The 24,220-nt window shown below is 40.5% G+C and overlaps 2 protein-coding genes across 4 annotated transcripts in view; both read right to left on the reverse strand.

The window, feature by feature from the left end:
• Nucleotides 1-451: 451 nt before the first annotated feature.
• Nucleotides 452-9,782, reverse strand: chrm5a (cholinergic receptor, muscarinic 5a). Its single transcript, XM_061795756.1, has 2 exons — nt 9,486-9,782; nt 452-2,662 (listed from the first exon to the last, which is right to left on the reverse strand). Exon 2 carries the CDS (start codon nt 2,625-2,627, stop codon nt 1,050-1,052), a length of 1,578 nt encoding a protein of 525 aa, XP_061651740.1. The 5' UTR covers nt 2,628-2,662; nt 9,486-9,782; the 3' UTR covers nt 452-1,049.
• A 6,105-nt stretch (nt 9,783-15,887) lies between these two features.
• stac (SH3 and cysteine rich domain) overlaps nt 15,888-24,220 on the reverse strand; it is a 39,775-nt gene continuing 31,442 nt past the window's right edge. For 2 of the 3 annotated variants that reach the window (XM_061795573.1, XM_061795572.1), the window contains 3 exons: nt 21,768-21,819; nt 21,201-21,338; nt 15,888-18,424 (listed from right to left, as the gene is read on the reverse strand). In XM_061795573.1, coding sequence (XP_061651557.1) covers nt 18,326-18,424; nt 21,201-21,338; nt 21,768-21,819 — 289 coding nt within the window. In that variant the 3' untranslated portion in view covers nt 15,888-18,325. Of the gene's footprint in view, nt 18,425-21,200; nt 21,565-21,767; nt 21,820-24,220 lie in introns of those variants that run through there. The other variant, XM_061795575.1, reaches the window with a different exon arrangement.

The raw sequence follows: 24,220 nt of genomic DNA on the forward strand, positions 1-24,220 counted from the left end.
AACAAAAAAAAAACATTCAAAATATAAAACACAACCAATTTCATTTCACTTGGACATAATCTCACAACATTTGAAATGCACACATTTAAATTCCTGGTTTGAAACAATCTTTCCAAAAAAGAAAAATATGGGCTTCGCCTAGGTATTTTAAAAAAAGTACTTGGAAATAGCAACTTTATGAACATGACTGTATCCACAAAAGGCATATGTCAGTGCTATAGGATAAATATAGTGAAGATGAATCGCACTAAGGGATAATTGCGCTAAACTGCCTGTGCTTGTAAACAACAGCACGACAATTAGAAGCTAAAATACGTGTTGGGACAGAAAGAATTGCTTTCAACACAACAGGGCTTTACACTGTACCCTTTCACACGGATGCCGTCCTGCCTCTGTTACGGCTCTGATCCTACCTTCGAAGCCTTCTCATTGCTCCCCCCATTTTAAAACCATTTCACGTTTCCATTTTGTGTGCAATAAGCAGGTTGGCAATAATGAAGGTCTTCTGAATTTTTGCCGTCAAAGGTTGAATCAAGGCAACTGGACTGTTCTTGTTAGTTGAAAACGTTTCATCATTCACTGCCATTGACGGCTTTTGAAGTCAAATATCCATGTTAACTGGGAGGTCTGGCATAAATTAATCCTAAATATTTCCTCAATGCTAAAATTTTAGGCGTGGAGTTGTCAACAAACAAGAACAGTCCAGTTGCCTTCATACAAACTTTGCGGATCTGACTGGGACGACTGAGAATCTACGCAGACATATATGAATTTGTGTCTTCAGTGTCGCCATTGGACATTGAACTTTTTGGCTACGTATGCTTTACCGTTGTTGTGTTTTACTTCAACCAGAGTTTGGCAGTTTGGTAATTTTGTTTTTTGACCACTATGGAGAGAAGCAGTGGAATGTGAAAGGATAATTATTTACGTAGACATAAAAGTTGACTTCTAAACAATTTGTCTCCCCAACTTCTGAAATGATGGCTACGCTGCCTGGTAGTTGGAGACCGCTGCCATAGAAGATCTACTTTGATGCCATTTTAAACCGTCTAAGTAAGTTTGGAACCAACCGTTGGGTTTTGTCCGTACCAGTGGAGTTTTTCCTCAATCCGCTTCTTCTTCCACTGGCAGAGTAGAAGCATGCGGAAGGTCTTTCGGAAAGTCTTGTTGCAGAGGGCGTAGCACATGGGGTTGACAGTGCTGTTGACGTAGCACAACCAGTAGCCGAGGTGCCACAGCGACAGGGGGATGCAGTCCGAGCAGAAGGTGGAAATGAGCACCATGATGTTATATGGAGTCCATGTTAGGATAAAGGCCAGCAATATGGCGCTGAGGGTCTGAGCTGCTTTCCTCTCTTTAATCAGGACCATCCTCTTCCTCTTTGTCATGTGGTTCTTCAGCGTGACATCCTTAGAAGCCGAAGAGGCGGCCGGAGTGCTCACGGATTCCGCCGAAGAGAACGCTGTTTTAGGGTCGCCGTTCTTGCTCTGGTGTGGCGCCAGGGCATCTTTGGCCGCGGATTTGAACTTGTACGACACGCACTTGCTACTCCTCTGAGAGTTGCTTTTGGGCGGTGTTTGGAAGAAGCTGTCCTCATTGAAGCTGCTCAGCTGTTCGCTCTCGCTACCCGCCGTGCTCTTGCCGCCCTCACAAACCTGGTTCCCAGGGGGCTGCGAGGTCATCGGAGACACAGACCTGTCTTCATCTTCTGAGGACGCGTAGCTGTTGTAGGTGGTCAGCTGACCAGCTTTGGACAACTCCTCTTTGGTGGAGGCGGTGGACTTGGCAACATGGCTCCTGCTTGAGGAAGACCATGAGGCTTGAGTGCGGTCTTGTGACACTGACCTTAGTTTACAGCTAAAACACGATCGGATAATCGGAGGCTGGCTGACGTCAGGTCGTGTGGACTGGTTGACTCCCTGAAGCTCTGCTAAATCCTTGGTCCTTTTTTCTGTCTCTTTGTAGATCCGACAGTAGAGGATGGTCATGACTGACACGGGGATATAAAACGCTGCAATAGCTGTTCCAAATGTTATAATGGGCTCTGAGAAAAACTGAATCTGGCATTGTCTCTCGGGGACAGTTCTTTTCCCTACAAAGTATTGCCAGCATAAGATAGGCGGTGCCCACAAAGCGAGAGACACCAGCCAGGCCAAACCTATCATGATGCCAGCCCGCTTAGGAGTCCGTTTGGCTCTGTAGGTGAGAGGCCTGCTGATGGAGAAGTACCTGTCGAAACTGATCACCAGCAGGTTCATGACCGAGGCGTTACTGGCCACGTAGTCCACGGCCAACCACAGGTCGCAGGACAGGTTCCCTAAGGCCCAGTAACCCATCAGAATGTAAGAGGTGTACAGGTTCATGGAGAAGACGCCGATGATGAGGTCTGCAGCCGCCAGACTCAGCAGGTAGTAATTGTTCACCGTCTTTAGTTGGCTGTTGACTTTAAAGGAGAGCATCACCAGGATATTCCCCACTATGGTGATGAGGCTGACAATGGCTGACACGGTCGCTATGGTAACCACCTCCCAGAGACTGTGCGTGACCAGTTGGATGTCCATTGTACTGCTGTTAACTGTGGCATTTAGTGCACGCTCCGCTTCCATGGTCGTGAGCTTTAATGGCATCCCACCATAATGCAACACTTTGAATTTGACATTTCCTGTAAAGAAAAAGAAAAAAGAAACATTGGTTATTTTAGGGGAAACGCTGTTCATGACCACTAGATGGCATCATTTCAAACTGTTGATGTTGTATATCTGCAGTCATAAAAGCCCTGTGAGGGAAACATGACTACAATGTGGTGTAGTGTTGGCCGCCCATGTTACTACTACATTAGCAGTGGGACTGTTTATTTAATCAATCAGATTTCAAATTCCTCCTCACAGCTGGCCCACATAGAACGTCAAATTCCTCCTCACAGCTTGTATGGTCAGACCAAAACGTATTACAGCCAACTTAGTCTAACAAAACACATCTGTAGCAATCTGTTCACATTAATAGCCAACGTCTAATAACTAACATCTCTGCTGGATTTTGTGTTTTATTTTAAAGAACGATGTGTATGGTCACGTTATTAGATAATATTGATTCTGAACTGCTCCAGATGTTGGCGACTGGCGAGTTGCTTGCTAATTTTGGATAGTACTGATGTTCCTATAAATGCGGCATGATAGCGGTGGATAAAGTCAGATAAGTCTCAATTACCAAATGCAAGGCGCCCCACTATTTAAAAGCACATCCTTTGTATCTAGAACCTTTGTAAGTACTCATAATAAATACAAACACTGGAAAAACTAGTGCGAGCAGCTCCCCCAAAATATTCATCATTGCAAAAGCACATCACCTCTTCCGCCAGCAGATGGCAGCGCTGAACCTTTACGGGTGCAATCTCATTGCGGCTTCACTCACTTTCACATTTATCATGGGGGACACATGTAGCACGAAAAATGATGTTCTGTGCTTCTCATGGCCTACAAAAAGTTACATTTTCCTCATGAGCTGATTGAATTTCCATATGTGAACCATATGTGAACCCAATCTTTTCCCCTCTTAGCCATAAGATTATTTTGATTTTTGCGCCGGTGATCCCATTGAGGGTAACCTTTAAGCTCGCACCCTCGGGGTTTCACACATCTGCTTCAACTGGGCCCGAAAACTTAACATAAAATGTTCAGTAATGCGCCTTGCTTTGCTTTTAATACAATAGCAATTCAACATTTCTGGTGTTACCTTCCGAGCTGTTAATGTGTATTTTCCCTAGCCTGAAAATGAAAGCCGTATCACATCATTTATTCGTTTCTCCGGTAGAAAACCTTAACCCTATTTGGGAAATGTGTCCCATTGCATTGTTTTACCAAAATATGCCTACTTGATAAATGACTTCCTCATGCATCTGTATTCGTTTGACAGCTCCAGCAGCAGCCTGAGGCTCACACAAATAACATTCCCATCTCCAGGGGGGGGTCCTGCAGGAGGAATTGGATTGGACCTCACTTTGTTGTACAACATTTCACATCACATCACTCCAATCGCTCATCATTAGACTCAGCAATTGCAGTAACTCCTTGCTTTTTTTTTTACCCCCTCAGGTGAATGTAGAATGTATTTATTTGCTGTGCAAAGATTCTACACGAGTAATTTGACCTTCATATTAGGAGGAAGTCGACCTTCTTGAATTGAGGAAAAAAAGTTATTCACTGAAATTTGCCGGTCATTTGTTTAGGGTTCATCTACACTATTTTGAAATCCAATACAAAAGCTGGGTGATAAATTGTACTTTCACTGACAGAATCATTATCACAGGTATTCATTTAACGTGTATTCTTGTTGTTGTTGTAGTTTGAAATTAACTTCTTGGGTTTTCATGTTTTGGTTATATTTTGCACACATGTAATATTAGGGCAGGGATCATTTTTGGACACGGACTAATGTTACTGCAGTCACACGCGCCGCTTTGTGTAGAAATAAGCAGCGAGCCAAGGAGAAAGCGTGCGTAATGTTCAATGTTTGGATTTAATTCACACTTTAAAATGAAGATCAAGTGCAAAGCAGAGCCTACATACCACAAGAGCATTTCTGCGATCGCCAGCACAAGGTAGCGAGATAAGCTAATTTCATATGCTGGCCTAGCACCGCAAGTTGGAACATAGAATGCTCCCAGAAGTGGTCGAGGATCGACAGCCCGCAAATTAACACTCGCATTCGCTGACTCCCACGTCACTCACCAGGCCAGGTATCACTTTTTAAAGCCATACACACGCACAAGTCGTAGATATTATAGTGTGCAACGTGAGAATGGCGACTTGAAGTGGACCACAATAATGCCTGCACCTCAAATGCGCATTCTGTAGTTTAATCATACAAAATGGATTTTTGTCCGAATGTTCAATAATGGAAGGGATAATCAGTAGAATAATCTATTCTAAAAATATACGATGCCTGATGTAATATCTATATTGTGGCCGCAATTTAAATCTTTTGTTCCCCAGGTCATGTCTGGGTTTCCATAAAAAAAAATATTGGATACGGGAAACATTCAGTCTGGTTGTTGTTCGGTTAAGTTTGTCTCAGGATGACAACGTACATCACAAGACGAATGTAAGTCCCTCTATTTACCCTGACGAAATAACTTAATTAGAAAAAATTATGTGCTCGTAATAAGCACACTCAAATGCAATAATAATGTCAGTGCATGCCTTTTTAATTGACTTAATGATATGATATACGTGCGCATAATCCCACACACTGCTGCTAGAGGAAAGATACTTGATGTACTGAAATCCAATCCGTAGTAATTGCATACGAGGGAGATTAGCTTTAGTAATAAAGACTTTTGCGGGAATTGGTTGTTTTTGGGTGGGTTTATGTGGTTTTATGCAGCTGATGTAATTTGCTAAATAAATTGGCTTGATGGATTCTGTGAAACGGGAAGATTGGAGCTCAAGTGAGTTTTCATGAAAGTGAGGAGATGTGGGCGGGCCACGATTAGGCGCGCACAACTAGTGCCAGTTCAGATGGGTGCCATGTCACCATTCATGTCTGTAATTATAGTGTCATTAGCCACATGTAGTGCCAACTATCCACTCATACAATTCAGTTCACGTGGTTTGATTTGAGGGAAAGCTGCGTTAGTTCCTGCCGCAGAAAAGCAGCTGCTGGTGCGTTCCATGACTCCGTTTGTCACCATTCTGGGCCTTGTGTCGCCTTCCCTCGACTTGTGAATGAATGATTTACAGCACAGCCATGTGTGGTGATGATGATGATGATGCACTTCCTCCCTGCATATTCCAATTTTCAAAAATCCCATTCTCTGCACGGTCATTGGAGAAATATGATCACTGGCTGCGAAGACAGACCGCTTCGTGTCTGTAGGCGATAAGAGCTCGTTGCCAGGCAAGCAGAAGACTCTGAGGGAAGGGTTTTCATCTTTTTACAGAAATAGACCACAGGTTAAAATCAGGAATGACCAGACTGTCATTTTCGGAGAAACTTTGAGGCCACTATACTGTATACTGTGTACAGCCACCTACCCGCAGTTTGCTACTCGCAAATTCGCTTATTTGCGTATTTTGTTTTGGAACCGATTCGCCTAAAAAAATCGCCGATTCACTGCTTTAGTGCACTTTCTGCCACGCCACAAGATGGCACCATCCAAAGCCCTGTCTCATAGAAAAGTAGGTTGCATCTGCCAAAACCTGGTCTAAATCTAAATCTCAATCAACAGTAAAGTCGAAGGTAGGTGAAAGGTAATTAGGCATGCGAAATCTCTGACACAATTTTTTTTGTATGACTGAAGTCATTATCAAAAGATTTTATAAACAGACAACACGTATGGGGATTTCTTTTTGTGTTATTTCTTATTTTCCAGTTGCAGCCCCACTAGTGCTTACGTTGATATCTATATAATAGAGAACATGTATTATTTTTTCTCAATAGATTTTTCATTGTAATATGGATTTAATTAGCATTTTTTTTTAAATTCAGGACTTAGTTACTTTTCAACCACCCGGTTAGCATCCAGTTGTCCGAGCTTCATATAAGTGGCAAAATGGTGCATATTCAGTTTATGAATCTGGTCTCGCCCACGCAAAGAGAACGCGTTTCATCCCCATGACATCCTGGCAGTATCAACTTCAATATTGCATTAGCCTCATATGTATAAGTAATGCTTAAGTTTCCTTCAAAGTCAAGCTGAAGTGATAGAATTTTGCATCTCCTGTGGTCATCTCATTGCTCGTGTCCTGCAGCTCCGGGCACTCGGCCGCCATGCTTAATAGCCTTTTCTACACTCGGGCCGCAGCGCAACAAATGGGAACGCGGATCGCATATGTTTGGCATTTGTGCAAGGAAGGTCAGAAGATGAGAGATGCAGAAGAAGAGATTAAAAAGGGGTGAGTCGAATGTGTGTGTGTGTGTGTGTGCGTGCGCGGGCATGTACGACACACAAAGAAGCCTGGAGGTATTTGGCACAATGGTTATATTGCATCGTGCACCCAGCCCACTGACCCATGGTGAACACTTGTGCCCACATGTGACAATGGAGAACAGCACCTGAGAAATGCATTCTGTGCACTGGAGGAGAAACGGAGAAACAATCTAAATCATGAATGTTTCTACGTAGGAGCACACTGGCATGCAATCTGAAATTCATGTACTTTCTCCAATAGCGGCTGGTGGCATTTCATTACTCAACAGCAGAGAGCACAAGGCAAAGAAGGCATTCATTTCCACATTTGCTTGTTTCAGGGTTGATTGAGCTTTTCCTTGATTCACACTGTGGTAACGCGAACTGTTTTTTTTTTTTTAATTGTTATTATTTTTGCCCTAAAGGGAAACTTGAGATACAAGTTCAATTCGTTCCACGACTACACTTGTAGCTCAAATCACTTGTATCTCAAATTCGCTTCCCTCATTGAGACGAATGGAAATGCCAATAATCTGTTCTAGCCTCCCCAAAAAACAGCAATAAAGTTTTTCAAATAGTACTCAATAATATTGTACTTTATAAAAACGTACAGTAATAATGCAATTTAATAGAATTCTAATGAATTAAACACTTTTTGTCACACTTTGCATCAATTGAATTGCCATTGTGCTGCTGCCAAGCCTTGGCCACCTGGAGGCGGTATAAGACAGACGGACAGATATACTGTACATGGACGTCTGTGGAGTATACGCCGCTCAGCTCCCCGCAGAGGATAAAGAATATATGACTGTGAGTAGTTACATTAAATGCCGAAATGTTTTGCTGCGGTTTTCAAATATCAGTTGCCTAAAGGGTTATAAATGATACTGCGTCATCAGGAGGTCAATGAGGAAACAGTGTTAAAGTGCTTTGAGTAGTTTGAAGGTAGACAAGCCCATTTACCATTGTTACCATTTTGTCCATTAAATCCAAAGTCGGTTGATTCTGGGTCTATTAAACGCAGGTTCCACTGTATCTATAACTTTATGTGTACAGGTACCTGTGGCTAAAAAGCAAAGCGTGGAGAGCCTCTGTTGCCAAAATGTCCAAGTGCAATCACGAATGGGGCAGTGACGACAGCAGACTTTCAAATATCCACACTTTCTCTTTTATTGTTGGCCATTTTCTCTCTTTGTACTGCGGCCAAGTCAATGTGCTTTTTCCTTGACAATTTCTCTTTGCTGTTTGTGGTTCAATACAATAATATATGCGGCACCTCGAAACGTTGTTTTCCCAATATGAACATCAGTGGTCATAGTTTTTTGGGTGCAGCGAGCTGGTATGTGTGTGATGGTCTGTCGGCAACTATAATTCGTTTCTCGATTATCCAGTTCCGTCTAGCTCAGCCGCAGAACTAATGGATAATCTATGCATCCGAGAACACTGCAACTCTGTTTAACTTTTGACGCATGGCGTCGTTTCCGTGTTGTCTGGCTGTCGCGTAAAAGAAAAGAAAATGGCAGCTCTATGCTCAAGGAGCTGCCTACTGTAGTCATGGATGTAGTACAGTATAAAGTGCACGTGGATATGGCATTAGCAACCGCTCCAGGGAAATATTTAAATAGGTAATATTTTGTTCATTTGTATGTCAACTGGAAGGTTTTATTAATGTACCATTGTGGAAACAACAATGTGCTCTGACTCACTTTCTAAATATGACTCGGAATATGTGCCTGGCCGTGTTTGGGCCTCTGGCTCTTCTGTTCCTGCCTCACAACATGCATATATGAATAACCTCACTGCTTGCATGCTTTTATTTTTTTCAAAAAACAACAACAACAACAACAACAAATAGCACAAGTCAAGCACTAAAACTAGCTATTGTCTACGTTGTATCGCTCGCTGCCACTTCTGGTAAACATTTACGTTAGTCAGTGTAATAAAATAGATTCAATGTTGTAGTGCAAACAACCTTGGCAGGTAAGCTCGTCTTTTAAATAGTTTTAAAAAAAAAATGTCATGGAAATTTGTGATGGAACCAAAAAAGTGTTCTCAATTTAAAACATCACAAATCATCCATGAAGACTGAACGGACTTCTAATCTGGCGTCATTGCTTAATCCTCATTTGTTTTGTCAGTTAAACAAAAAAGTGCAGGGCGGGGGCTTTTGCACTAGTTTTTAAAACTAATGATTCATTTAAAATCATAAGGCTTTTATTCAAATATATCTGCATACATTTGATAAAAATGTCCCTTTTAAAACATTAGCATGCTTTATCGTACAGTATTTGCTGTTTATGCCACTTTCTTGTCATACAGCAAGTGTTCCAGAAGACACGAACGCACACACACATGCACACACCTTTCCGTCAGCATTCAGTGAGGTAAAAGTGCACATTAATAATCTATGCTGCGGAGACCTCCCAGACATGCACTTGTGCTGCTATTTCCTGTCAAATCCAGGTCAAAGCCTTTGAGCAGTCATCAAGAAGTGCAATATTAATCACTTCCGAGCTGCCCGAAACGATGACACGCAAAGATATCGATACAAACAAAAAAGGGGGGGGGAACTACTCACAGAAGCAGAGTGTGAGAGTTGAGCGTTAATCCCTTTGTTTTGCCCAGGAAGTCTTCTGGGGGTCAAAGTGTGTCTCCGAGGATCATAACACAGTCGAAGAGGTTGCGAAATCCCGCTGACTTGGAGGCGAAATGTGAAATGGGAATGGGGTAGCCGGGAGGAGGCTGAAAGGCGAAGAGGCGAGGACCATGGCCGCTCCACAACATCGCCTCACTTCCGACCGCGGGAAGAGAAAGTCGTCTTAAGTTGTGTTCAGTGTGGAGTCAAAGGAGGACTTTTCCTTGATGAAGTTGAAACAGAGCCTGCTGCCGCTTTTTCCTCATCTATCTACTTCCTCCTCCTCCTCCTCCTCCTCCTCCTCCTCTTCTACTACTACTGCTGCTGATGATGATGATGTAGTTGCATGTGGCTGAGGGACACGAAAGGGAGCCGACGCTTGCTCGCCGCCGGGAGAAAGAATTCCCACAGGGGCAACTGTTTCCTCATGTTTCGGGACAGTGAGCATGAAGCTTCCGAACCACACAGTGTGAGGCTGGAAGGAGGTGGAGGATGGATGGAGGGATGGAGGGCGGGGTCGATTGTGGTCAGATAAAACGGCGGTCCCCACGGATCGGTTTCACGTCAAGCAATATTTGTACAGACAAGCAAAAACTAGTTGGAATTACTGGGAGCACTGCGCTTGTTTCTCTTCCACGAGCTGGTCCCATCTTTTGGGTAATGGGAGACAATGACACTTGAAGCGTCTTACTTATGTCCAGTCTGCTCCGCAATTTTGTTTCCGTCGCCATCATTGCAGAAAATCCCACTTGACAAAGAATGCGGGGAATGGAAGCAAAACATTTGGTGCTTTTCTGGCAGTTTTGAGGGCTTTATTATCTCATTTCGGAGCCTGTCGCCACATAATGCGCAGAGTGGGCTTGTTGCGTGAGAATCGCCTGAAAAGACAAAGCCGTAATTTAAGTAGGAGTGCTGATATTGTCTCATAAAGGTCCCATATTTTGGTTATTTAGACCTCCATAGAATGACTCTCTAACATGGACATAAAAGTTTCAATTCTATTTCAAAAACACCATGGTTTTGTCATCCAAGTGTCCAGAAAAGGCCCCTCTGATAGCTACAGTAATTCTGTTTGACCCAGTTTGGTATCCGCTTTGTCCATATTTGGCTAAAACCAACCCCCTTTCCTCTGATTGGTTGCCTCTGTGTAGACGACCCACTTGTGTTGAGCACACGTGTTTGTTATGTTGACAGCGCTGGCTTGGGAGCGGAGAGGTAGGCAGAGGCCTTCACTGGTGACGTAGATAAGCTCGAGAAATTCAAATGACCTGATTTCAGGCCTGTCGACGGAAAAACATCGGGAACTCAGGAATGCGTGGATGATTTGAATTCATATTTTACATGTTTACTGAGGCACCAGAGAGACAATATAACATCCCAAACACTAAAAAATTTGGGTTTGGAAAAATATGGGACCTTTAAAGGCAGCTTTACTTTCTTGGAAGTTGTCGGCTCCTCTTCATTTCCTCCTTTCCAAGGTAGCTTTCCAAAGATATTTGTTTTATATTCATTTTTGCTAACCTTTTTTTCCCCACTTTACTAATGCATAAGCATTTCTAGCCCATCAGCCGAGGTTGAAAAAGCAACAAGCCTATTTTTACAAAATAAGGAGTAGAAAGTACAGATATCTGTTTTTGAAAAATGTCAGAAAAATGAATGCCTACCCAAGTAAAATACAGGTACCTGAAAATCTATTTACGTACTTGCCCCTACTGTGTTTTTGTCAGTGCTGCACAATAAGACAGGAGGCATCAGAGCAGACGTGGTTATCTCCTCGCGTGGTGTTTGAACATGATGGAGGCCAAGGCGGCGTGGCGACGTGTGGACCGTAAAACACCGGCAGCGCCTTTGTCCTCACATGGGGGAGCACTGACATGGTCTCAGCAGATAAGAAGACTACTGAACTGACAGATGTTTTATGTGCGCATGTGGGTGCAAATTATTTCAGCTGCACTGGGCGGCAGTGAAGTCCTCGTATGTTTTAATCGTGATGATGGGTGCTGAACTGTCCGATATAAGCCAGCCTCTGTTTACGGCTAATGTAAAGTTGCATAAAGTAGTTTAACTCTATAAAGGATTGATATTCCCTCGTTTAAATTCTGAAAATCCACATAAGTGATCCCTCATTATTTCAGTTTATATTTCTTTTGTGAAATGTTTGTTTAGTGGTGTGATTCTTCTAAGATAAAATATGTGCCTTGGCTCAGTAACGCTTGGGAAACGCTGCCCTAATCTGATGGGGGAGGTGTTAGTATGTCAAATTCACAAGGTCATGCGAATACCAGATTTGCCACCATATTGAATAGTAATAATGTCAGTCAATCTACTATTAAACTAGTCTGATTATCCACCCATCCATTTTCTTTTCCGCTTATCCTCATTAGGTCATGGGTGAGCGTGAGTTTATCCCTGATGACTTTGGGCGAGAGGTGGGCTACACCCTGGACTGGTTGTATTCGGATTCTATTCAAGTTTGGAATTTGTTTTATTGTTATAGTATTACATATGCTAGAAATGGAAAAGAACCGCATGGGGTATTCAAAGGCTAGCCCTATCTGAAGCAGAGGAACAGATTACAGGCGTGAATCAGAAACATGGCTAGCGACCGCAATACATTTTGCTTGAGACAAGTCAACTTGTCCTGATCATCATCGTGATTTTATGCAGAAAGGATATTCATCTGTACAAATATACATATTCATCCATCCATTTTCTGCAGCACTTATCCTCATTCACGATCGTGGGTGAGCTGGAGCACATTTAGACAAACAGTTGGCTACACTGTAGTGTTTTTTTTTTTTTTTTTTTTTAGTTATGTATACAGTGAACCCCAGCTACTAGCGAGGGATAGGTATTGAGCCCAACTGTCAATAATTGACGCTCCCTATTAATTGGCATACAAATCGGGAGGGAGGAAGCAGGGGATCGGGTCATACAAATGCAAATGAGCAGGAGTTCCCGTGAAAAAGAAAGGGTTTGAGTCCAAAAAAGTGGAAGCGCTGGATAAGTTCAAAACAAATAAAATCTGTGAATAAGTGAATTTGCAAATGCCAAACCGTTAATATGTGGGGATCCACTGTATTTATGATCCCTTGTATTTTTTTTTTTCCAGTGCATCTGTGTGGGCACGACCATTTTTGTGTGTTGTCAGATGGCATCTGTGGGAACTCCTTTGAGCCATGTTTCTACATCTGATATTGGAAATGCCTGACTTCCCAGGTTTCTCGAATACGGCATGTTTGGATCAGTTTGGTCAGGAAGAACTTCAAATCCTCGGCCGAACACTGGTGACCTTTTTGCCTCACAATTGTTCCTCAGCATGAATTGACACAATTCTTGTCAGTTCCCACATGTGTCCCAATATTTATGACGCAATATTCTATCATGGCACACGTGGATTAGCAAAGTGCACGTTCCCCCAATGCCTGAAGGTAAATCTGCTTAACATGCACATATATTTCATTTGAAATTCAACTACGAGGTCATAGTTACACGTCGGTAACATGAATGATGGGCATCATGGAAATTCTGCTCACCCACCGAAATGGTTCCATCTCCACTCGCTGTGGAATCGCTGACCTGCACAAAGTCTACAAGACGGTCGTATTTTCGTGTGACACATCAAACGCACAAAACACTTCTTGATTGATTGCCTTCCGTTGCTGTGTAGTACATATCGTAGAAATACTACGCTTGTACTGCTTCGCCAATTCACGCTACATTGCTGTAGCTTCCTCACTCTGCGTTATTTGCATAACCGTTGTTGATCACGACTGGCCACTTAAGTGGATTTGCTGATATATTTTTATATCCCAGAATAGCCCAAACAGTCAAGTATTTTAAAAGCCTTTTGGTAAGAAACCGACAATGATGTCATAGTGGCTCGTTTGTTGTTGTACTAGAGTGGCCCCAACCACCGCAGACAAATTCTGTGTTGTCCTTTCAAAATACCTGGCCAATAAAGACGATTCTGATTCCAAAAGGTTCATATAGTTGTTCTTGCAACCGTTAATAGGCACAGTGTGGCTGTTCTCGGCAGGTTAAATGCTGATCAGAGCAAGTTGATTGCAGTCATACATGGGTGACATCTGCCCACAGCCCACTGGGACTCGCTGACCCTGATCTCCTGACCCAGTTATGCCCCCATATGGACCTACATGGTGCAATTCCTACATAGTGTATAGCTTGTCTATTTGTATTCTATACCCATACATACACATTTTTAAAAAGTGCTCCCTGGGACAAACACTGGTTTGTGCACGACCAATTTTAGGCCGAATTATTCACTTGGTTTCATTTGTTGAACAAATTAGCTTCAGAGTATATACCATGTGTTGCTTCCATTCTTTTTTTAAAATCAATTAATTTGAATACATTTCATACATAAATTTACAATATTGTTTTTCAATGTTAAATTCATATACATAAAAAACAAATATTTTATTTGTATTTTTCATTTATTACAAATGAAGAAGTTGAAAACTTGGGAGGAATAAATTAATTATTTATTTTATTAAAATGGACCGATCTTTAAAATGTCACATTTATGTTATGTTTAAATTTACACACACGCGCACACACACATATATATCCATCCATCCATCCATCCATTTTCAACACCGCTTATCCTGGTTAGGGTCGCGGGGCTCTGGAGCCTATCCCAGCTGACTTCGGGCAAAAGGCGGACTACGCCCTGAACTGGTCGCCAGTCAGTCGCAGGGCGCATACACCAACTATTTGCACTCACATTCACACCGTCACTGAGTGGGAACTGAAGCCACGCTGCCCGCACCAAAGTCAGGCGAGTGTACCACCACACCATCAATGACCACACATATATATATTTTTTTAAATAGTTGAATGAATTAATTGTATTAATAGTTTGTTTAATCTTATTTTACCATAATAAATATAAGTTTCTCTGCATTTTATTTCAAGAGTATGAATGTAAATGTAGAATTAAACAAAATAAAAAGGGTAATTAAATGAATTAATTTAATATAAAGAAATCACATTTTTCAATGGTACACTTAAAATGTAATGAAAATATTATGTCACTATCATTTTCTAAAATAATCAAATAGATTTAATTGTAATAGAAATAATCATCATAATAAATGCAGTTTATTTTAATTAAAATTTTAAAATGTATATATTTAAATAATAAATATAGTAATTAACTTCATGAATACTTTCATTTATAAATTTTTTTTTACATGTATATATTTGATTAATTCACTCATTTCAAGACTTTTAATCAAGTTTAATCAATTTATTTATGCGTCATCAATGTGTCAATTCTTATTCAAATGTACTTGAAAGAAGATCTAGCAATAATCAGCACAGTATTCCACGTTTGCTAGAACAAAAACTGTCGCCAGGATGTTACACACGGAAGAAGCACCTTGGCAGAGGTCAAACATCTGGCCAATTGCTAATTAGCGGCCGCTGCTAGCTACGGCGCAAACTGCGCCCAAGTTATCTTCTGTGAGATACTAAATGTGTGGAAAGCAGCTGCCTTCACGCTCACGTGCACTTTCTCACAGAAAACGCTCTTGCACACATAATCACGCACTCTCACACTCACCTTTACTCTCTGTCTCTCTTTCTCACACACAATCTCACATGCAGACACATTTCGTGTCAGCAAAAATGACGCCTTAGTACCCATCACTACAAATGAAAAAAAGACAGCAAACTCAAATTTCAATCAAATTCAAAGAGTCACTCAGGAGTGCCTTTAATCTCGATGATGCTGCAATAATTCAACGGCTCGACTCTGATGTCTTTCATGTGCAACGAAACGTCTCTTTTTCCACATTTCACTTGTAGCCCCGGACAACAGCTCATATTTGACACAATACTCTGTTGTGCTCATCTCCTAACCTCAGACGAATCCTTCATAATAGCAATGTCTGATACGATATTATCATGCCAGATGATATGAAGCGATAGTTGATCCACTCCTCTCCAAAATTATTAGAACAGTCAGGACTGAAAACATTTAGTTTTGAGACCAACAGTTCATCTCTTATTCCTTGATGAACAACTTAGAAGACAGCATTATTTGTACAATTTTGGGTGAGCAAGAAGTATTGGAAAATATTTACAATAGACAAAGTGAAAGAGACTCAACATTTAGATGCAAATCCTTTGCTGGCAATCATTTGTCAATTGCGACTTCCTACAGCCTCCGCTGTAGCAGGTAAAATGGAGTGGTTTCCAAAGGTTTTGCATGAGGTACAGCCTCACAAAATACTTAGCGCTCCAAGTACAACCAGTATGACCAACTGTGAAAAACAAAATCGTAGTAGGCCAAAGTCTTCATAAAAAACGAGACAAAGGTTTTATTCCTTATTCCTTTAATCTTTTACATACACTATGTACAATATATTGTTGTTGGACACTCAATAGAGCTGGTATATACACACACACGCACATACTGTCTGTGTGTGTGTGTGCGTGTGTACATATATAAAATCTATTATGACACAATGGTCATAAGAGTTCAAAAGGACAAAAAGAATGTGCTGAGAAAGACACATTTGAAATCGACACACACATTATTTCACATTTGCCTAAATAAAAGATAATAAAGACGACTCTGTCATTACGGTTTATCACATCGAAGCAGTAAAACTGGGCAAACTTGTCAGATTAAAGGCAAATCTTGATTTCGATTTTGTATCTCGAAATCCGAGTCATATGGCCTCACCATAAGTTGCACATGCGCAATCTGATGAGCGTCAACCCTGCATCAGACTGACATGTTCGTAATGCAGTGAAGCATATTTGCGGTGTGGCATTTGCAGATTTTGGGGGAAATCTATCCTCTGTTATTTACTTTAAAAAAAAAATAAAAATCAACTATTGGCTCTTTTATGCTCAGGCCAGTTATGTGTTGTATAAAAATATTGCTTTGGCGTCATCTGGTGGCAGCTTGGTGCGAAGCAACTATGTTGACGTGAGGGGAGGTAGCTTCATTTAGTCAGGCCAAAAGAAAAAGAAATCCGCTGCCGCCATCTTGTGGCTTCTGTATGCATTTGCAAGCCTTTTTAGCTGTAGGTGTCAATTGCAGCTTTTTTTTTCATTTTCATTTTCATTTTTGCCCCTGTACGGGGCAACCAAAATATTAGAAACAGCTCTCAACTTTGCACCACTATAAACAATCACAATTACAAACAATGTTAAAATGAATCAACCCCAAACAAAACTGAGCACGTTTAAGAGACAAAGCTCTTTTATTGGACCTAATCAGTCAATGCAGGTGTACCTAATGGTTTGGCCGGTGAGGATATTTCCGACTTTGCTGCTTCTGACGATCTATTTAACCTTTCACTTTTGGATTAAGACCGACTAAAAGGTTGTGATCTTTTGACATTCATTATGACAATGCAACGTGCAAATAGCTTTTCAAGCAGACAGACAGCTTGTGAGTCATCGACTGAAGTGGGAAGCTGTCACTGCAAAAAAAAAAAAAAGACATTTTTGATGTCTGCACTAAACCAAAAAAGAAATAATCACCCCAAAATGTTTCTTTACCAACTTTACTGGACTGGAAATGCCTAAATTATTGTGAAGGACAACTATTGGGTGCAGGAGCGAACAGATGAATGTACAAACGAGCATTAAAAAATATGGAAAATTCAAAAATATATATTGTATTACAAGAAGAAAGTTATATTTTACAAGGAAAATGAGAAAAATGTCATAATAAAGAGAGAATAGTATGGGTTCCTTATAATATTTTTTCTTCTTCTTCTTCATTAAATTTTGACTTTAATCTTGTTATAAAATGTCTTCTAGCAATTATTTTCATCCCAAAAATTATGACATCATTCTCATTAGATTTTTTTCTCACAACGTTTTCCTCTCAAGAAAATGTTTATTCTCTCAAAAATAAAATAAAATAAAATTAAAAAAATCTTTCTGAAAGTCAGGATTTTTGCAAAAACAAAAATAATGACACGATGAGAAATGCGTTTTTTGGGGGGGGGACGGGACTATTTACAAGACAAAAAAATATCGTGATCTTCTTCTACCACCTTGGGTTTAATAAAGGTTTTCCCTGTTAAATTTAAATTTAAATTTTGCAGTACCATGAGCTTTTAAGGGGAAAAAAAATTAACCATTTTTTTTTTTTTTAAAAAGGTTTGTGGAGTTTTTCTTGAAACTAAAAGTAAATAAAGTACAAGTTAATAAGTCAAGAAATCGCTAAAACGATTCTCTAAAAAGTCAGCTTTTTGCAGAAAAAACCCCAAAAGAAAATCTCCAAAAAATGCACATTTTTCTTAAAGTAACATGACTTTTTTTTCTCAAAAATATGATACTATTTGCCCAAGATTACAACTTTATTCTCGTTTTCTTTTCTGTTTTCAGTGTGGCATATACTCCTTTGTATAAATGTACTAAAACCCTCTTGACAGAAACAATGACATTATGTTTTATTCTTTTAAAATGTATTGAACTCATCTTGCTCCCTCAGGGGGAAATTCAATACACACTCTGTTGTTGAACGAGTGCAATGATGTTGAAAAACTGCCATCTTGTAGTTCTGTTGATACTAGAACGTAAAACATGAAATCCAGTGATAGCAGCCAAAGAAACAAAGCAGCACTCGTATTCTCATCCGTGTGAGTCCTGCAACCACCGTCGCTTCCCGTCCGATTTTGTGACGAGAACATCAGCACCCCCACCTCATAAGCATTCCGTCACTTTGACCTTGTCGGCCCCCGACGGCCGGCCTCGTCTTTCTGGCCATTTCTCAAGTGCTTCTTCTCCCCTCAGATGATGTCGAGGACGTCACAGGGCACGAAGCCTCGCTTCTTGCCGCTCGCCACCCTGATGAAGCCGTTGCTCTCGCCCTCACTGCTCACACAAATCTGGTGAGGGAGGACAGGCACGAGTGACAACAAGGATACTTTACTTTTTCGGGTATTATTACAGTTTGTCCAGCAGAGTGCGCTCTCACCCTTTTACTGACACTGTTAAACAGTGGTAGGAGCTCACAATTTCAAACAATTTTGTGAAACGTTCTCACTACCTTAAAAAAAAATAAAAAATCATTTTAAAAAATAAAGAAATAAAACGTTATAATTCTAAATTAGTGTATGACTCTGCTGCACAATCCAGATTAAAACGGTTCACTTTATTACAACTGGAAATGACAATGAAATGCTGTTGTGATGACCACGATGCACCCCAAGCGCATATTTGCAATATGTTTCATTTTATTATTATTATTATTTATTATTGTTATTATTATTATTATTATTATTATTATTATTATTTACATTTGGTACTTGGGCCTTCGGTTCTGACTCAATCCACCTTTTAACAACATCACTCACATCACAATTATAGAAACTATAACTATACTACAATAGTTATAATAACTATAATTTAAAAAACGCACTGTAAGAGAACACGACTGTGTCCCATAAATCATATATAGCAGTTCACAATCAATATCTGTGTAATAATATCACAAAAACATTGGAAAATGTAAATAAAATGCATCATACTCACCAGTGATGCTGTTTATGAAATGTATTAATCTCTGCAGATCTCTACAGATGTGTTTTGCTAGTTAAAATTGGCTCAGACCAAACAAACAGAGGATGAAAAAATGCTCACATTATTGATTGGATTGATCTGATTGGTTCAAAACACAGTCCCATTGCTAATATGGTTTATGTCATATTGCCCGGCACTCCTGAAGTTCCACAATAGATAAGAAAAAATAAATAAATAATTCTAAATTCCACATAAACATCGTGGAAGAGAATAGCGTGTAGGGAGTAAATTATTATAATTTAATGGAACAAATATTAGAATTGAGGTCAAAATGTAGGTTCATACTTCTGATAGTGTCATTAGAGCAGTGAAGGCCTTGCTGACCCTGACTTTCCGCAACTGATTCCAATGCACGAGCACAATTAGACTGCAGTTGCTCTACCTCGTGGTGAGGTTAGTAAATTTCAAGTCCAAATCGAAGGAATTTTTGACCAATGCCGAGCTCTCAAGCGGCGTTACAAAGACACAAAAATGTTCCCGATCATTTTGTGTGACCTGTGTTCTCTTTAAGTGATCACGTTGCGTTCTCTGTTTTTTGGAACAGGGCAATCTCGAGTTCTGTGGCTTCATGTTCCGCAGGGTGTTTGCCTACATGAAGTCTCCTCTAGAGTATGGCATAAGTATTGTGGGAAAAAGGGACGACTCATTAAAGTGTATGCATATTTGACGGATAAGTCATATGCGGGGGCCTAAAAAAATAGTCTAGGAGCCACAGGATATCAAATGTTTGCTTGATATGCTCGAAAGGCTGATCATAAATGACACACTGGTTTGATGTGTGTGGACTTTCGAAACGTCAGTAAAGGTCACAGCTTCCTCAAATCCATCCATCCATCCATTTTTTGAGCCGCTTTTCCTCACTAGGGTCGCGGACGTGCTGGAGCCTATCCCAGCCATCATCGGGCAGAAGGCGGGGTACACCCTGAACTGGTTGCCAGCCAATCGCAGGGCACACATAAGCAAACAACCATTCGCACTCACATTCATACCTACGGGCAGTTTAGAGCTGTCAATTAACCTACCATGCATGTTTTTGGGATGTGGGAGGCAACCGGAGTGCCCGGGAAAAAAAACGACGTAGGTACGGGGAGAACATGCAAACTCCACACAGGCGGTCCTCAGAACTGTGAGGCAGACGCTCTAACCAGTCGCACACCGTGCCGCCGTTTCCTCAAATCGTGACGTTTCATTTCACTCTGTGGCCAGTTATTCCGTACAAGCTAATAGAAAACATACAATGGGATTTGGATTTGGTTTTCTCTATCAAAGCAAGAACCCTATTACAGTGAACCCCCTTATATTCCCGTTTTTGATTGGTTTTGTTTTCCGGAACCTATCCTCCGTCATTTGTTGTTTTGTAATAAGGCCGAAGCCATTTTTAAGGTCTAATATATAAATTATACTTTGGCACCATCTTGTGACATCCTGGTGCCAAGTAACTACCGTAAGTGCCCTTTCTTATTCTGTTCTCTTATAGCCTGCAATACCAGGCTTTTCAGATTGTCTTTTATAGCTCATCCCCTGCCTAAAATAAAATTCAACCATACAACTGTCTTTTCCCATGGGGATTAGCCTTTGAGCCATGCCAGCAATAGCAAAAATCTGCACGCAATTAAAAACTTCCCAGAAAACGTTTATAATTGCCTATGATGCTACAAGATGATGCCAAAGCCCTTCATGAAGCTCCTTAACTTACATCAACATAGTTTCTTTGCGCCAAGATGTCACAAGAGGGTGCCAAAGCAATACTTTGATATTAGACATGTCCTTAGGCTGAGCACAAAAAAGATGAACAGGTGAACAGAGGAAAGGTTCACAAATAGATAAATCTGCAGAGCAGCTCTTTCCAGCTACCTGTTTGTTTGTCTTTAGCCCCGGCCTCTACCTCTACTTTACCATTTCTTGGGAAGAGCTGTCGATTTGCTTACCCAACTGTCCTGAGTCACTTCGTGGTCACAAATTAGTATTTTTTATGCAACAAATTAGCATTTTGTGTGCATGTTATGGCCCAAATTTATCCGTGTTGTGTATGCGGGTCCGTATCATAGAATTGTGCAGTTTTTACCAAATACCAAAGAGTACCTGTCCCTCCTTCAGCATGATCTGGCCCTGCTCCCTGCAGCCGATGAACGTCCTGTTACACCGAAAAACCTGGTCTCCCGGCTGCAACGGATGAGCGAAGGATGCCGGGAAGAAACCGATTCTGTCCTCAATCACCCCCTGTAAAATATCAAACAGGTGGTAGGTGACACGCAAGTTGTTGTTCTTTTGTCGGCTTCAGCGTTATTGGCGTTGCTTGCAAAATTCTCCAAACAGGCCAGATGTCTGTGTTTATCCGCAGCCTGATGAGAAGCAGCGGTGTTAAATGCACAACGAGTTAGCTCATGGTCTGCTAGCAGCATGCCACCTCTGCACAGGCATCTTTTATCTCTCCTTTATTTGGATCCTGCACACAAAATATTGCCTTGTCTTTTCTGCTGCTATTATTTACTGCTCGGCTCATCAATCAATTCATTTCTTCCAGGTTCATTTAGTTGTGATTGGAGAAAAACACACACATGCGCACATACCTTGGAAAAGCTCCAAAACAATTCATTCATCATAATAGGATCAAGAAGTCACAGTGTGTAAAGGTAATTTAATGCTTACCTTCCACCAATCAACATTGGATTCATCAACTAGCAAAATTCTGTCTCCCACCCTGTAATAAAAGGCAAAACATAGGAGAAGTCGGCCAAAAAGGTATTTGTTTTGCAAATTAATATAGTATTGGGTTAAATTAAACTGCCTTTTGTCATTTAATGAAATTAATTTCTGAGTTAAATGTACCACAATAAAATCGGACCACAATGGAATAGTGAGCTAGCATGCTAACTGCTAGGAAAGCTAGCTAGGTTTTGATCTAATGTTTTTTCTCTATTTTTCAAGGTTTGTGCATTATTCATTGCCAAATTAATGGGAAAATGCACTGATCCAGGTGCATTTTGCTATTTAGTGAAATCAGTTTAAGAGCTACTACAATGAGATATTGAACTAGCATGTTCGCTGCTAGGAAAGTTACTTAGGCTATGTAATAAGAGGAAGCCCACTTCGTACAAAGTTTTAGATCATCAATTGTAACAGTGCCATAAACATTATTCTTCCTGGTCAGTTGAAAGCATTGGGCACCCATTATGATTAGCTAAGTGATATAAAACTGCAGTTTGTCATTTAATGAAATGGATGCAGCACAATGGAATCGTGAACTTGCATGCTAGCTGCTAGGAAATGCTATTTTAGCTAGGAATAAGATGATTTTTTAGAGTTTTTCAAGATTAAGCCCACATTCTCTAAAGTTTTAAATGTTGATTTTTAACAGACATTTCAGTAGACGTTTCTCTTACTGGCCTATTGAAAGAAAATTCCACCCTTTTTCTAGTCATTGTGATTAGTTATTTTCACGGTATCTATAATGGCTCTGCCTTGTTAAAACATTGTCATTTCTTTCAAATAACAAAACGTAAGTGGGAGAAAAAAATATCTAAACTTTAATCCAACAAGGGTTAAGGTAACAGCTAGGCTACAGCGTTTGCGATGAAAGTAGCTAGCATGACGATAAAAGGTGTTTATCATCATCATGTCATTCACACCAATCCGTTTTACTGCGAGGAATTTTTCTTTTCCAGGAAAATCGTGAATCACTGGACCGCATGTCTGTGTGTGCTGTAATTACAAGCATCTGCTCACAGTCATTGTTGGCAAAGTTTGATGCATTTTTAAAAAAAAAGGGGAAAAAAAGGAAGAAGAAAAGGAACAGCTCCACTGAGGAAAATGTGGGTTTTTATGTAATTTCCCCCATTTCCACCTCTTGTGATTGTTGGAGTGTGTCGTTATCCTGGTAATAATCACCGTTACTAAGAAAACAAAGTTCAGCGTGGGCAAGAAAACACATTTCCACATCTATAGGATGAAATGAACCAAGTGAGCATTAAAAAAAAAGGACCTGGTGAATTATATATTTTTTTTAAACAGTTGGACTTTTCAGTACTCATCATCATTACAATCACCACATTGTCGAAGTAATCACATAATCAAGCAGGAGTAGAGTAATTTTCTCTCAACTGAAATTAATAATTATGCGATTAATGATTTTTTAAATCTGAATTTCTGTGGCATGTGCTGATTAAAGCGGCCGATGGAACCCTTAAGACTAAGAGGAACACACGGATCAGGCATCATACTGGGGAAGTGAATTATATAAGTGTGTACATGCATTTGTGTGTGTATGTGTGTGCGCACGCACTTGTGTGCGTCAGAAAGAGTGCGCTCTCATGTCTTTAAAGAGTAATTTGGTGGGAACAGGAACAAATGGGTGCTTGAGATGAAGGACTGCACATGATGACTAGCGCATCGCTTGATGTCTTGAGAGCCTACTACCAAGTGTGTTGCAGCGTGCAGTGGCGACAATAAGGCAGTCTGACACCCTTGCAGCAGAAAATGCAGCATACGCAAATGTTAATGAATGCACTGGAAAGTTCGAAATTTCAGAAGTTGGACTTCCTATTTGCGAACGTACGGCAAATTGATATTATTATACAGTGAACTTACTGGCGGTTTGCTATTCACAAGTTCACCTATTTGTGTGTGTGTTTTTTTTTTCTTTTTCCTGTGGAACTTATCCTTAGGTATTTGCTGAAAACTTAGTTTCTTATGGTTTTTGTGCTTTTTCTGTAACACCCAAAGATGCCACCAAAGCCCTGTCCAATGGGAAAGTAGTAATTGGTGTCAAGGAAGTATGTGCAAGACCGAGGTGGGTAGAGTAGCAAAATTGTACTCAAGTAAGAGTACTGCTACTTTGGAATAATAATACTGCAATAAAAGTAAAAAGTAATCCTCCAAATAATTACTTGAGTAAGAGTAAATATTCAGTCAGTGAAAAAAACCTCTGATTTCTTTTTTCAAACAGTACATGAATGTCAAACAGACAAAAATCTAATATAATGCGCAATATGCAAATTCAAATATTGCCCACCAATATAACTTCAACACAATATTTTTTTTCCTATGAAATAACACACGCTAAGGTAATATCCATCCATTTTCTGAGCCGCTTCTCCTCACTA

This window comes from Phyllopteryx taeniolatus, chromosome 13 (genome assembly GCF_024500385.1).
Source record: "Phyllopteryx taeniolatus isolate TA_2022b chromosome 13, UOR_Ptae_1.2, whole genome shotgun sequence".
Classification (NCBI taxonomy): Eukaryota; Metazoa; Chordata; class Actinopteri; order Syngnathiformes; family Syngnathidae; genus Phyllopteryx; species Phyllopteryx taeniolatus.

Excerpts from the sequence above, each read along its gene's own strand:
- chrm5a (XM_061795756.1), bottom strand. The coding sequence starts at position 2,627 with ATGCCATTAAAGCTCACGACCATGGAAGCGGAGCGTGCACTAAATGCC.